This window comes from Procambarus clarkii, chromosome 18 (genome assembly GCF_040958095.1).
Source record: "Procambarus clarkii isolate CNS0578487 chromosome 18, FALCON_Pclarkii_2.0, whole genome shotgun sequence".
Taxonomy (NCBI): domain Eukaryota; kingdom Metazoa; phylum Arthropoda; class Malacostraca; order Decapoda; family Cambaridae; genus Procambarus; species Procambarus clarkii.
This window is the reverse complement of record NC_091167.1, coordinates 40,262,632-40,275,294: the sequence shown is the minus strand read 5'-3', so window position 1 is coordinate 40,275,294 and position 12,663 is coordinate 40,262,632. Positions and strand designations below refer to the sequence as shown.

At 46.5% G+C, this 12,663-nt stretch overlaps 1 protein-coding gene across 5 annotated transcripts in view; it reads left to right on the top strand.

Annotated features, from left to right (window-relative positions):
* LOC123754430 (uncharacterized) overlaps positions 1 to 12,663 on the top strand; it is a 104,415-nt gene that overhangs the window by 51,397 nt on the left and 40,355 nt on the right. For 3 of the 5 annotated variants that reach the window (XR_011229062.1, XM_045736836.2, XM_045736835.2), the window contains exons 6-7: positions 1,569 to 1,634; positions 11,459 to 12,218. Coding sequence is in view for 4 of the 5 variants with exons in the window: in XM_045736836.2 (XP_045592792.2) it covers positions 1,569 to 1,634; positions 11,459 to 12,218 (826 nt within the window). In the remaining variant the exon portion in view is untranslated. The remainder of the gene's footprint in view (positions 1 to 1,568; positions 1,635 to 11,458; positions 12,219 to 12,663) is intronic. The other 2 variants (XM_069326520.1, XM_069326519.1) reach the window with 2 other exon arrangements.

Below are 12,663 nucleotides of genomic sequence, written 5' to 3'. Positions count from 1 at the left end.
TGGACCTGATTCTGTTTTACATTTGTCTGCAATACCTTTTTCAAAATTTCTTTCTGCCTCTCTCCTCACTGCTGTGTAGTTGTTTCTCGCATCTTTGTATCGCTGGTATGTTTGGGGGTTTGGCCTCTTCCTATAGTGATTCCATTTTTGTGTCTTTTGGTCTCTGGCCCTCTTGCAATTTCTGCTGAACCAATCCTGTTTCCTAGTTCTGCATCTCTGTTTTGGTATACATTTTTTTGTGCCTTTATCATATATTTCACAAAACTTGACATACATCTCATTTACTTCCTTGCCTAGCAACAATTCTGTCCAATTATACTCACTAACAAATTTTTCTAAGGTCATCATAATGTCCTCTCCCGAAGTCAAGTTTTTCAACTGCTTCAACCTCCTTACGTATTTTCTTCCAGATTATAACGCATAACATACTTTATTCCCAAAAAGACATAGTCACTTTTACCCAAGGAAGGAAGGTACTGAATGTCAAATATCTTTTCCTCCTTCCTGATAAATATCAAATCTAGCATGGAGGGAACGTCCCCTTCCCTCATCCTCGTAGTAATCCATAGCTTGTCTATGGATTTCAAGTTGAAGTCCCCGACTATCAACAATCGTGATCTATCTTTATCCATTCTCGCTATAATCTCTCTCATTATTGTTATAAGACCCTCTCGTTTACTATCTAGCTCCTCCTTTGTCCATGTCTTGCTTGACGGTGGACTATATGCATTTATGATCGTTAGTTTATCATCCTCAAGGCAGATCTCTAGTGCTATTATGTCAACTTCTTGTGGATTGGTAATCATTATTTCGTTCACCTTTAGGTGTTCTTTCACCAGTACAGCAACACCACCACCTTTCCTAATTTTTTTGTCCCATCTCCAAATTGAGTAGCCTCTTGGGAATATGACCTCATTTAAAATAACATCTTCAAATTTTGTCTCTGTGAGTGCAACAATGTCTGATGTCTGCAGCTGTATTACATCACTTAATTCCAGTATCTTCGATTTCACTCCATCTACTTTAGTGTATGCTATTTTCAGGAACATGTTCCTCCTCTCCTTATTCTTCACTACCCCTCTCTTGTCCTCGCACAAGTCTTTCACTAAGCCCTCAACTTTGCTACACAAATGGTCATTACTTTCTTTCAATTTACTGATTATTTCTACATGAGAGTTCACTATTGTATCTAACTTTGCCAACTTGTTGTGTAGACTGCTTATATCAATGCTTTCTTCATTGAATCCACCAAAACCAAGCTCTGTTTTGTTTTTCCTCTTGTCAGCGGCCATCTTGAATGTTCTTGTCTGCCCTGGAAACACTAGGGCACCTTTTTCTCATCCAATTTTTTCACTTCCCTTAACTTAGTGTGAATGTTTGTGTATTTTACAAAATTTGGCATACATCTCATTTACTTCCCTGCTTAGCAACACGTCTGTCCAATTACACTCTTTAAAAAAAATTTGAAGTTCTCCCTAGTGTCCTCTCTTGAAATCGAGCTTAACAACTGTTTCAATGTCCCCATTTTCTTCTAGATTATATCTTAAAGCATATTTCATGTCCAACAGGACATGATCACTTCCCCAAGGAAGGAAGGATGGTACTGGATGTCAAATATCTCCTCGTCTTTCCTGGTGAATATTAGATCTAGTACTGATGGAACATCCCTTTCCCCCATTCTTTTGGCCTGCTTGACGTGTTGATCCAAGAATATCTCCAGAATGAGGTTTACAAATCTGCCTGTCCAAATGTCCTCTGTTCTTGCTTCATAGGCCTCCCAGTCTATTACTTTAAAGTTGAAGACCCTCAGTACCAACAGTCGTGATTTATCTTTATCTGCTTGTACTATAATTTCTCTCACGACCATTATGAGGCCCTCTCGTTTGTCATCCAGTTCTTCCTTTGTCCATGTGTTGTTTGCTATTGGGCTGTAGGCATTTACAATTATCAGTTTATCATCCTGATTCCAGACCTGCAATGCTATTATGTCAACTTCTCGAGGGTTTTCAAGTATTAACTCTCTTACCTTCAGATGTACTTTCACCAGCACAGCCACGTCTTCCCCCTTCCTCGTTTTCCTGTCATGCCTCCAACCTCAGTAGCCCCTATGGAATACGACCTCATTTAAAATATTTTCTTCAAGTTTCGTCTCTGTTAATGCAACAATGTCTGGGACCCTGGGAAATATATATATATAATTACCTGTATAAGAAAAGAAGGGTGGCCCTATTTTGTGTTACTCAATTACTGTCTGTTTGCTCCTACTCTCCTGTTTGCTCCAAGCCACTACTGGAATGTGGACTTGGTGCATCTTCATGCCCAAGTACTTTTGCTGTCAGTATCCCTCATAACTGAGGGCTTTTGGGCTTACTCACATCTGGCTTTGATCATTTGGTTTTTGACCATCGTGGTGCTCCACTCTGCATGCTCCACAAGAATGTTGAAGCACTAGGCTCTGAGCCCGGTGTGGGTGCTTTGGTGTCTGCTGCTGCATCATTAACACCTTTGCCCAAACTATATTCTCCTGTGATTTGGGAGGCGGCGGCCACATTCTACAGTGCATGCCTCACATGTTGACTGGCTGTCATAGCCCAGTCATTAGAATTGGCTTGGATTCTGGCCCTATTGTCCTCCTCCACTTTTTCACCTTTTTTTCTTTCCTGAGGATGTTCATGGTGAGTTTCTCTCTTCTGCTGTCATGTCTAGTCAGTCCATTTTGGATCTTTTTACTCGTGGTTTCCAACCTTGTTCCTGGAGGCAGTCACATAGGGCTGAGGCATGCTGTTGGTTGAGGTAGGCCTGTGCTGGAGCCAGTTTCAAAGTTTTATTCACCTACTGTAGCAGGTTCGTCCTTTGCTGGTTGGTGCCGTACTGTCACTTCACAGAGGATCATGCTTTTTATGGATCATGATGGCCGTTTTGCGATTCACCCCCTTTTGCGGTTCACCCACTTGATGGGGTGATGGGGGGGGCAACTTGCTCTGTTTGTCAGCTCCCGTTGCCACGATTCATGGGCTTTTCAGATTTCATGTGGCCTGTGGTTGAGGCCTCCCCTTTCTGGGGTTCGGGCTTTTAGATCTGGCCTCTTTCCCTTGCCTGTGTTGGATCATCTTGGAATGGGTGCTTCCCGTATGGTCAAAATAACCACATCTCTTCAGTGGGTGTCCCATCTCTTCCCAAGTTCAAAAAGGGGCTCGGCAGAGTTCCAGTTCATTCTTGATATCTCATGCTTGAACAACTTCATCCTTTGCCCCACATTCTGGATGACCACTGTGGCCCAGGTTCACCTCGTATTTGAGGTGGGCTCCTGGATGATATCCCTGGACATTCGGGATGTGCACTGGCACATCTCTATTCATCCAAGGTTCAGGGATTGGTTAGATTTTATCATGGTGGGAGGGTCAGACTTACCCTAGGCTCTTCCCTTCATCTTGAATCTGGCTTTCTGCATTTTCACCAGCTTGGCTCGGGTTGTGATGACTCATCTTCATTTGTTGGAGGAGGGGGAAGGGGGGTGTTCACATTCTGGCCTACCTCGATGACTGGCTGGTGTGGGCCCCCAGTCAGTCCTTGTGTCTGCTAGCCAGGGATCTGGTTATCTCCCAACTTGCTGGATTCAGTTTTCTGGTGAACTGGCAAAAGTTCAAGTTGATGTCATCCCAGGTTCGGACTTGGCCGGGCCTCGTGTGGAATTCTTGGTCGCCATCGCTTTGGCAGCTTTGGGCAACTCGGTAGTTGCTTGAGAGGGTTTGTGAGAGCCTGAATCTTACTTGCATGATTTTCCTGCTGGGTAGGGTGTGTTTTCTAGAACTCTTTTGGTTCTGCCCCCTTTTAACACTACTGCAACCGCTGAGTGCAGGTCCCTTGCCCTTATCCACTCTTGACCACTCGTGCCAATTGGATGGTGGTTTCCCGTAAGGGATCTTTCTCCCCTTTAGGGAGAAAAGCTTCTGTGATGTCTATTCCCAGGTCCTTTTCTGTGTTTGATACCTGAAGTAGATATATATGTTATCATCAGATTCCTCACCCCAACACCAAGTTTCATCACTTTAGCATTTGCTGGGACTATATTCTAAGTTCTATCTGTAACTAGAGTAATGAAACTTTCTTCCTTATCCATATTTTTACACTTCTTCATGCACTTAAAACTACTGTAGTTATGTCTCCCCATTTCCTCCTATCTTCCTAATTATTAATTTAAATTTTTTAACCTCTGTATAGCTCATATCCTTAAATTATGGTACCAGTTTGGTAGCATACCTCTACACAATGCTCCTTCAGGTGAGGTTAAAACAACATTCTGAATATTTCATCTTTGTTCTCATCCAATTTTGTTCTCAATTAAAATGTTTTCATCCAATTACTGTTCAATTAACTCTTGACTGGTCAAAATTGGATTGCCCAAATAAAATGTGCCAAGATATACTTCAGTGAATTGTCTGATATGATTTAGTTATATCCAGTGATAACGTATTAAAATGCTGTCTAATGTAGCCCCCATGTTAGCTTTGCAGAACTTATGCACTGGCACTCCAGGGCTTAAACTTACTAGGCATCTGTGACACACCCTTCTAGCTGGGAGCAATGACCAGATTCTTGGCCTCTCAAAGGGGTGGGGGAGCATGTGGGGATCAGAGATCAACCCACAACCAAAGAAACTGCCTGATAAGCCATAACCTCAGCAAGGGAGCCACAAGGAAGAGCCATATTAGGAGAGGAAACCCCCACAGGATTTAGGGCCAAACGTGTCACCAACCCAACAGGCAGCATGACAGAAGCAGACAGACTGAATGCCATCCTGTGGCCTGAATGACGAGCAACCCAGAAACTTGCACAAGGTGAGAGCTGGTTTGAGGGGGATATCCATGGGACTACCGAACCCGCAGGTGGGCCCATGGATTACCATTCAGGCTAGGGGGCCTGAAAGATAAACCAAGCAGTGCATCCCAGGCACTGGAATGCAATGCCAGAACTAGGCATGAAAAGTAAACAGCCTAGTTCATGTGGCTGTGTCATGAACAGTGTGTCATGAAGGTCGACCTTGGAGTGCTGAAGTGCAGCCGCGAGTACCCATTTTTCCTCCAGCCAGTGTCACTCCCGACCTGAGTGAGGGCTACCAGAAGAAGTGAGGAGGACCCCTATGGGAGCGACTCCCAAACACCCCTGAGAAGAGAACTCTGAAGCGCATGAGAAGTACTGAGGAGCACACAGGGAAGATAATCCTGTGCACATGCAGCTCCAAGCACTCATGATGTCCAGGCTCATGCAACACTGCACAGTGCACAGCAACTCCCACAATGGCAAACACAACCAATAAGTAACAACATCAAAACACTGGAGCCCAAGCACCAGAGAGGCATCCAGTTGCACACTACACACATCAGCATAGTACTGAAGATGGTGTAGCCGACTGACTGTGACCTTGCTCTACTTTGGAGAGATTTTGATAATTTATTTACATAGGTGAATTTTCTGGGGGAGCCCCTTCAGCTCCCCAGAGTTCACCAGGCTGATATGTATATCATTAGACTTTGGCATCAGTCAGTGTGTATGGAGTTCTAGGCTTACCAAGGACTACGAACCAGAACCTGGCCCCTCTCAGAAAGGCACGAGGAGCAATGACCTATAGAAATGCACATGGGATTTGGAGCATTCTGTGTCTGCCATCGACTGGGCCAGGCACCCAGAAAGGTAAACGCCTCAAAACAAACTCCTATTCTGGTTAAAACGGCAAAAATAGACAAAGGAGTGGGCAGAACTCCCTAAATAAAAAACGAGCAAACAAGCATGACATCACACGAGCCGTGCCCATGAATGCGCAACTCCTCCCTCCCCAGATGGGGGAAGGGGGAGCCCCAGACCCACCTCGCCGGCGATTTACCCTCCAGTTCTCGGCTGATGTGATTGTGGCATGGTCGTGTGGCTCCAGCTCCAGATTCTCTCTGTGTTGTGCTGTGCCTTGTTTTCAGTACTGCTCCTACGGTGGTGTGCGAGCTGGAGTAATATTCACAGGAACTCGGGCTGCATGTGCTTAGGGTTTCCTTCCCTGAATGACCTGAAAGTACTGCCCTTGGAGCTTGGAGTTATCTTCCACAAGTCATCTTGGGGTCTATCTCTGTTGGCCTTTTGTTGCTCGGTGATTGACCGCCCCAAGTGTGTTGGGGCGGTCAATAGTGCAAAAACTCTATTAGGCGTAGGGTACTGCGCAGCTAGTTTTCACCTATTACAGTGGCTGGCTCTGTTCCTCCTGGGTACATTGTCCTCTTGTGGGGTTTTTCTTTTTCTTTTTGTTTCTGCCTGGTGGGGGGTCTGCCTTGTGTCCCTTGCCCTCAGTTATATATTACGGTCTTGACCTCCAGTGTATGGTGGTACCCCCTGCTTGGCCCCAGTGAGTGGACACATCCTGGAGATTCAGTTTTGGAAGTTTGTTAGTAGACTTGGGCGTCGGTTAGCAGTACCCTGCCTGAGCTTACCCTTAGTGATACTAATCTAGGGGCTCCTGAGAAACTCCACTGGGGCGCTGGGGTCCAATGGATGTGACACCTGGGTCCCCTCTTGCCTTGTGCAAGTTTGAGGGTTACTCTGTCCCTCTGTCTCAGGGCGACGCTCATTTTTATGCCTCCATCATGCTGCCTGTTGGATCGGTGACACCTTCGACCCTGAGTCCTGTGAGCATTGTTTGTTTGTGACTAAATTCACCCGATCAACTGATGACATTATTCGGATGCAGGCGGCTCAGGCGTTGCATGCTAGTTATAGATTGCTGCAACGTGCTAGGTTGGTTGCTTCCCAGGATGCCCCGAGGCTGCACCGCTTTGCTTATAGGGACCCGGACTATGGGGTGTTGGTTGCTTCGGCCTTGGTTCAGTCCACAGCCCCTCATTCTTCCCCCTGCTGTGGTCCATTCTCTATCCCCCCCTTTGTTTTTTGCTGCATGTCTCGCGTGTTGGCAGGTTGTGCTCACCTCCTTGGAATCTGCTTAGGGCCCCTGGCTCTTAGGTTTTCTTCACCCTTTTGTCCCTTGCTGTTTGCGGACTCTGCGGTTGAGCGGTATTTGCAGGTAGCTTCTTCCAGCTCTCGTCTGATGTCCGACTTGTTGGTTCTCTGGGGGTCCTGGGGGATGGGGTTCCTCCAGGTAGGGTCATGCCGGGGCATGTGGTTCCGCTTGACGGGGTAGGCCACAGATGCCAGGTTCGAAGCCTGCGCTGTCGTTGGTTTTATCTCAGGACGCCTCACAGCTGGGTGAACAGCGCTTTTGATTCGTAGTCCTGAGGTTCCGAGTTCGATCCCCGGTGAAGCCGGAGACAAATGGGCAAAATGTTTCTTTCACCCTGATGCTCCTGTTACCTAGCAGTAAATAGGTACCTGGGAGTTAGACAGCTGCTACGAGCTGCTTCCTGGGTGTGGAGGACTGGTCGAGGACCGGGCTGCGGGGACACTTAGCCCCGAAATCACCCGAAATCACTTAAAATTAGATTGGCTAACTGCTGGAAAAAACTACTAGAGGGGTATTGTGTGCCAACATCATTGGAAGCTTTAAAACTATATGAATCTACATATAGAAGGCAAATAGGATGTCATGATGTCATGACCTTACTGTATGTCTTTCTATAACTACATTGTGAAAATACAGCACACATAATAATGGACAAGTGGTTCAGTTTCCAAACTGGAAGATTGTAACAAATTTACTCAGTTAATAGATAAAACCACACAGATTCTTCAGGATAAAGATGGATAAGCAGACCATCTATATGTATCTGAAAAAGGCATTTGATAGTCTTACACAACAGGTTATTCTGAAAGTTGGAACACACACAGGAGGGGTAACCGACTACTATCACTGATGGAAATAATTCCTATGAGAATAAAGAGGTGACCATTAATCAGAGGCAATAAATCAAACTGGAGGAGTGTCACTTGTGTATTTCTGCAGGGATAGGTACTAGCACCAATAATGTTCATTGTTTATATTCTGTATGTGAAGTTAACCCTTTTGCCTGGCCTGGCAGGCCACCCGCCGTGCACCACAAGATAGGCCGGGTGTTGCCCGTGAGCACACAACCCAATGGTAAATTCTTTCACTCACAATGTTTATACAGTACTTACTAATAAGAATAAGCAGAAAGTAATTGATGACGCCATTAACGTCATGCCCTAAACTGCGTGTGTTGTTTTGATTACTGCGCGAATGTCATCATGAAACTAAAGTGTTAAAGGGATGTAGAATTATATGAGCATGTTTTGAATGCATGCTAAGCTACAGTAAAGAATAAGAAACTGATATGACTGTCATGCCCTTTAAAATGATCATATACCTGTTGATGATTCCAAGGATGAACATCCCCATAGCCCGGTCTCTAACTAGGCCTCCTGGTTGGTCAGGATTTTCGATGCGGTTGCTTGCAGGCTGACTTATGAGTCACAGCCTGGTTGATCAGGTATCCTTTAAGTGAATGAAGCAACACATGACAGATTGAATTCATTGTAGATAAGTGTCACATTATTGAATGTGGAATAAGGAAATCAGGTCATATTTATCTAAAAAAATGCTAAAGAACTCTGACTAGGAGTGGTATTGGAGACATGTTTAAAAATGGTACACAACATATGTAACACCTAAATTAGAATATTCAGCAGATGTATGATACCAGTTCCTCCTAAAAGTCCATCAATAAGCAAAGAAAGGTGCAGAGATGCCCCCCCCCCCCATCTCTGTCCCCAGACCTAAAACATGAGACCTATGAGGAGAGGTTGGAAACATTAGATAGTATGGTGGAGTGAAATTTTATATTAAAAAACCAGCGTTGAATGTAATGAAATGCCATTTTCTGGGTGAGACCCAAAGGTTTCCTGGAGCTTTCCAGGCTGATATGGATGTATTAACTTTCTGGTATCAATGTGCATGGAGTTCTTGCCTACCATAGACCACGAGCCAGAACCTGGCCCCAGACCACGAGCCAGAACCTGGCCCCAGTCCATGAGCCAGAACCTGGCCCCCAAACCCACAGAAGCGACATCCACACTACCATGAACTCCCACACAGTGCTGTTGATACCTGGTTGATGTGAGCTCGACGGAAGGACGGAGCCCACTGTCCCGGCCGGTCTGGTGAGCATTGGTCACAAAGCCCCAGCCCAGAGACGACGCATCAGTGAACACATTGAGTGAGGGCTATGGTAGGCGCCAAGGCATTGAACCCCGAAGAAACCTGAAGAGGAAGCCAGCGACGAAGCAACTGGTGCAAAGTCCCCGGAGGCCGAACTCAGTGGTCGCTAAAGAGGCAGAAGTGACGTCCCCGAAGGAACCAGGGCAGCCGATGAAGCCACACCCGACCTGGTGGGTAGACCATCATGGCAAAGTTCAGGCCCCCCGCACAAACCCTCGAGCAACCGCCGCGTGACCCGGTAGCCCCTCAAAAACTGACGAAGGTGGGAACGCAGCTGAAACAAGAGTTGCATCCTTTACGAAAGCATAATCGAGGTCGCGCAGGAGGTAAGCCTCAAGGGCTTCCCGCACCCCACTGGATGGGATGCGGGAAGCCAAAAACCTTTGGAAGGACAGGACCGGAAAACCCACGGGATCATGGAACCGAACCCGTGGAGGGGTAGACGCCAAATCCAATCTGTCCGAGGGTATAAAAACCCAGGCGGAGTCCAACGGGGCTCAAGGCACCCAAGTCAACTCCCTCGCCCCAGGAACCTCGCCCTCGAGGACCCGGGGCTGAGCCGTCCTCCAAACCTCCTGCCTCTAAAGAAAAGGCAGGAGAAGCTGATAAAGCACGAACAAAGTGGGGCCCACTGGTCAGATCCAGAAGCTCCGGGTGGAGGACCAGGCTCGAATGCCTCGACCACCACCCCGGAAGGGGGACTTCCCCGAGACCGCCCGAGTCTCAACACCAACCCTACCCTGACTCCGAAACCCTCAGACATTTCGGAGCCGGAAGCAAGGGGGAAAGAACTGGATGAAAACCCGAAAGGGGAAGGGCAAGGAGGGGTGGACGGAACCAAAGTCGAAGCAACTCCCACCCCCAAGTCCAGGTCCCTATAACCAAAACGGGGCAGTCTCGGGGCATCCGGGGCAGCAACCAACCTATCGCGTTGCAGTAACCTAAACCTAGCATTCAGCGCTTCAGCTGCCGGCACTTGTATATCACGATCTGTAGCTTGGGTGAACTGGAGTACGTACAAACAACAAACGTCACACAACTCTGGGTCAAAATAATCACCAACCCTTACAGGCAGCATGGCGGAAGTACTACTGATGATTGTCACCCAGAGACAAGGGGACAGAGCAGCTGTCAACCTCACATGAAGCGAGAGGGGACTCAGGGGTCGCATCCATCATACCACAGAGTCCCCGTGGGGTTTCCCAGGGCTCTTAGTCGTGGTATTTCACTAAGGGTAGCCCAGGAAGGATACAGCTAATTGGCACCCAAAGCTACCAAGCAAACTGCTAAAAGCTGCACCCCTGGGACGTGTACACTCATGGGGGCCAAGCGGAGAGCCACCAAGAACAAAAGGGTACAACCAAACAAGGGGTAGACCCACCACTAGGCAGAGAAAACAAAAAGAAAATAAAAACCCTGCAAGAGGACAGCGTGCCCAGATGATACAGGCATCTTGGCCTCTGGGGTCACATGCACGTTTTAGTTTGCCCAGTTCCTATCCTTCCCTCATTTCTGTTCTGGGGTTTGGGTCTCCTGGGTTGTCTGCAGGGTTTTTTCTTTTTGTCTGTGGTCTTGTTTTTAGGTTAGGGCGCATGACGTCCGCCTCCTGGGTCCTTCCCTCTTTTACTTATATGTGGTGAGGTAGCTCCGGGGAGCCGACAGGGCTCCCCCCAGAAAACCAGCGTTGAATGTAATGAAACACCATTTTCTGGGTGAAGTCCTGGAGGCTCCCCGGCATCCCTCCATCCCTCCGGTCTGCAGTGTATTTCATGCATTTTGACATCCAGCCTAAGAACTGAAGGTTGGGGTCGCCGGCGGATGGGTCTGGGGCTCCCCCTTTCCCATCCCGGGGAGGGGGGGGGTGTTGCGCAGACGGCGGCGCGGTGACTTGATGTCATGCTAGTTAGATCATTTTGTTTGGGGAGTTCTGTCCACTCGTTCGGCTTTCGGTAGCCATATTTTAACCAGAATAGAGGTTTGTTTTGGAGTGCCTACCTCTCTGGGTGCCTATCTCGGTCGATGGCAGACATAGAATGCTCCTAACCACACGGGGGTTTCTATAGGCCATTGCTCCTCGTGCCTCTCTGAAGGGGCCAGGTTTTGGCTCGTGGTTCCCGGTAGGCAAAAACTCCAAGCACTTTGACTGATGCCAGAAAGTTATACATATCCATTCAGCCTGAATAGCTCCAGTAAGCCTCCGGGGCTCACCCAGAAAATGGTGTTTCATTACATTCAACTCTTTTTTTTTTTTCTTGGATCAATAATTTTAATACAGAGTCATTTCCACAGCAACCTTGCGAGCTGAGGAGCCAACATTAGGACAGATCAATACGCTCAACATCAACCGACTTCTAAAACGTCTTGAGGGTTCCATTGCTCGTGGTAACCATGCAGAGGCTGCACGGCTTGCCCATGAACTGGCTGAGCTGAGGGTGTCCTGCTCTGTTACACGCAATCCTAGAAATAAATCAAGCGATGAGGTCACCGTGCCAACATTCCCTGACAACCTTGCTAATCCCATGATGCTTTCCAAGGCTGAATTAATTAATTCAAATGGAAGTCTAGACATACCCAGGACTCAAACTCCTACTAGTAATATGTCAGAATGCTTTTATGATGCTACAGATGTTATAGAAAATGAAGAAACAGAGATAAGTGAGTACAATCAATTAGATAATTGTGCTCAGTTAAATAATTTTAAACACAATGTCTATCAGATACAAACACCTGAAACAGAAGTTGCTTTAAATTATCCAACTTCAAAAGCAGTAATAGTTACTAATTCTGCAGTTCACTCTCCAGCATCTCTCCTAACATCAACTTCTGACCACACTCGGAATAATACCCAAACAGGAACAGCCACTGGAGAAGTTAATACAAGTGGTGAAAGCCTAGAAGATATCATGAACACTAGTTGTTTACATGCAACCAAACGAGACACACGAGTAGACCCAGCAAGACGTGAAGTTAAATCTGATACTATAAGCAAATTACCTGATGGACCTCCAATGTATATGAAAGATCTTGATAAAGCAGTGCTTCCTTTCAAGTAAGTCAGAATTTATTGCATTTTTATACATAAGTGTTGACAGTAGTTACATAACATTCTTGTTTAGTGATGTCTGTAATGGTTTAAACTGCATACTGTTATTCAGATCTTGGCCAGTAGCGGGATGGGTGATCATGATGACACCCTTGCCCTTTATTAGGGGACCTTAATAATCCTAATAGGCTTCCTGTTCTCACAGTGGTATTCCAGTACAGTAATTCATCTGAGTTTTAACCTTTATATTGACAAGTTACTTCACTCACTCTCAAGTGTACTCTATATCTATGAAACTTTGAACTGCAATGTTTATCCTGACTTCAAATGGTTCCTAGTGGGTTCTAACAGAACTCACAGTCACCACACGAGATACAAATGTCTATTTGATATTCCTGAAGTGAGACTTAACCAAAGCAGAAATACTATGCAAATTAAGAGTCCCAAATTA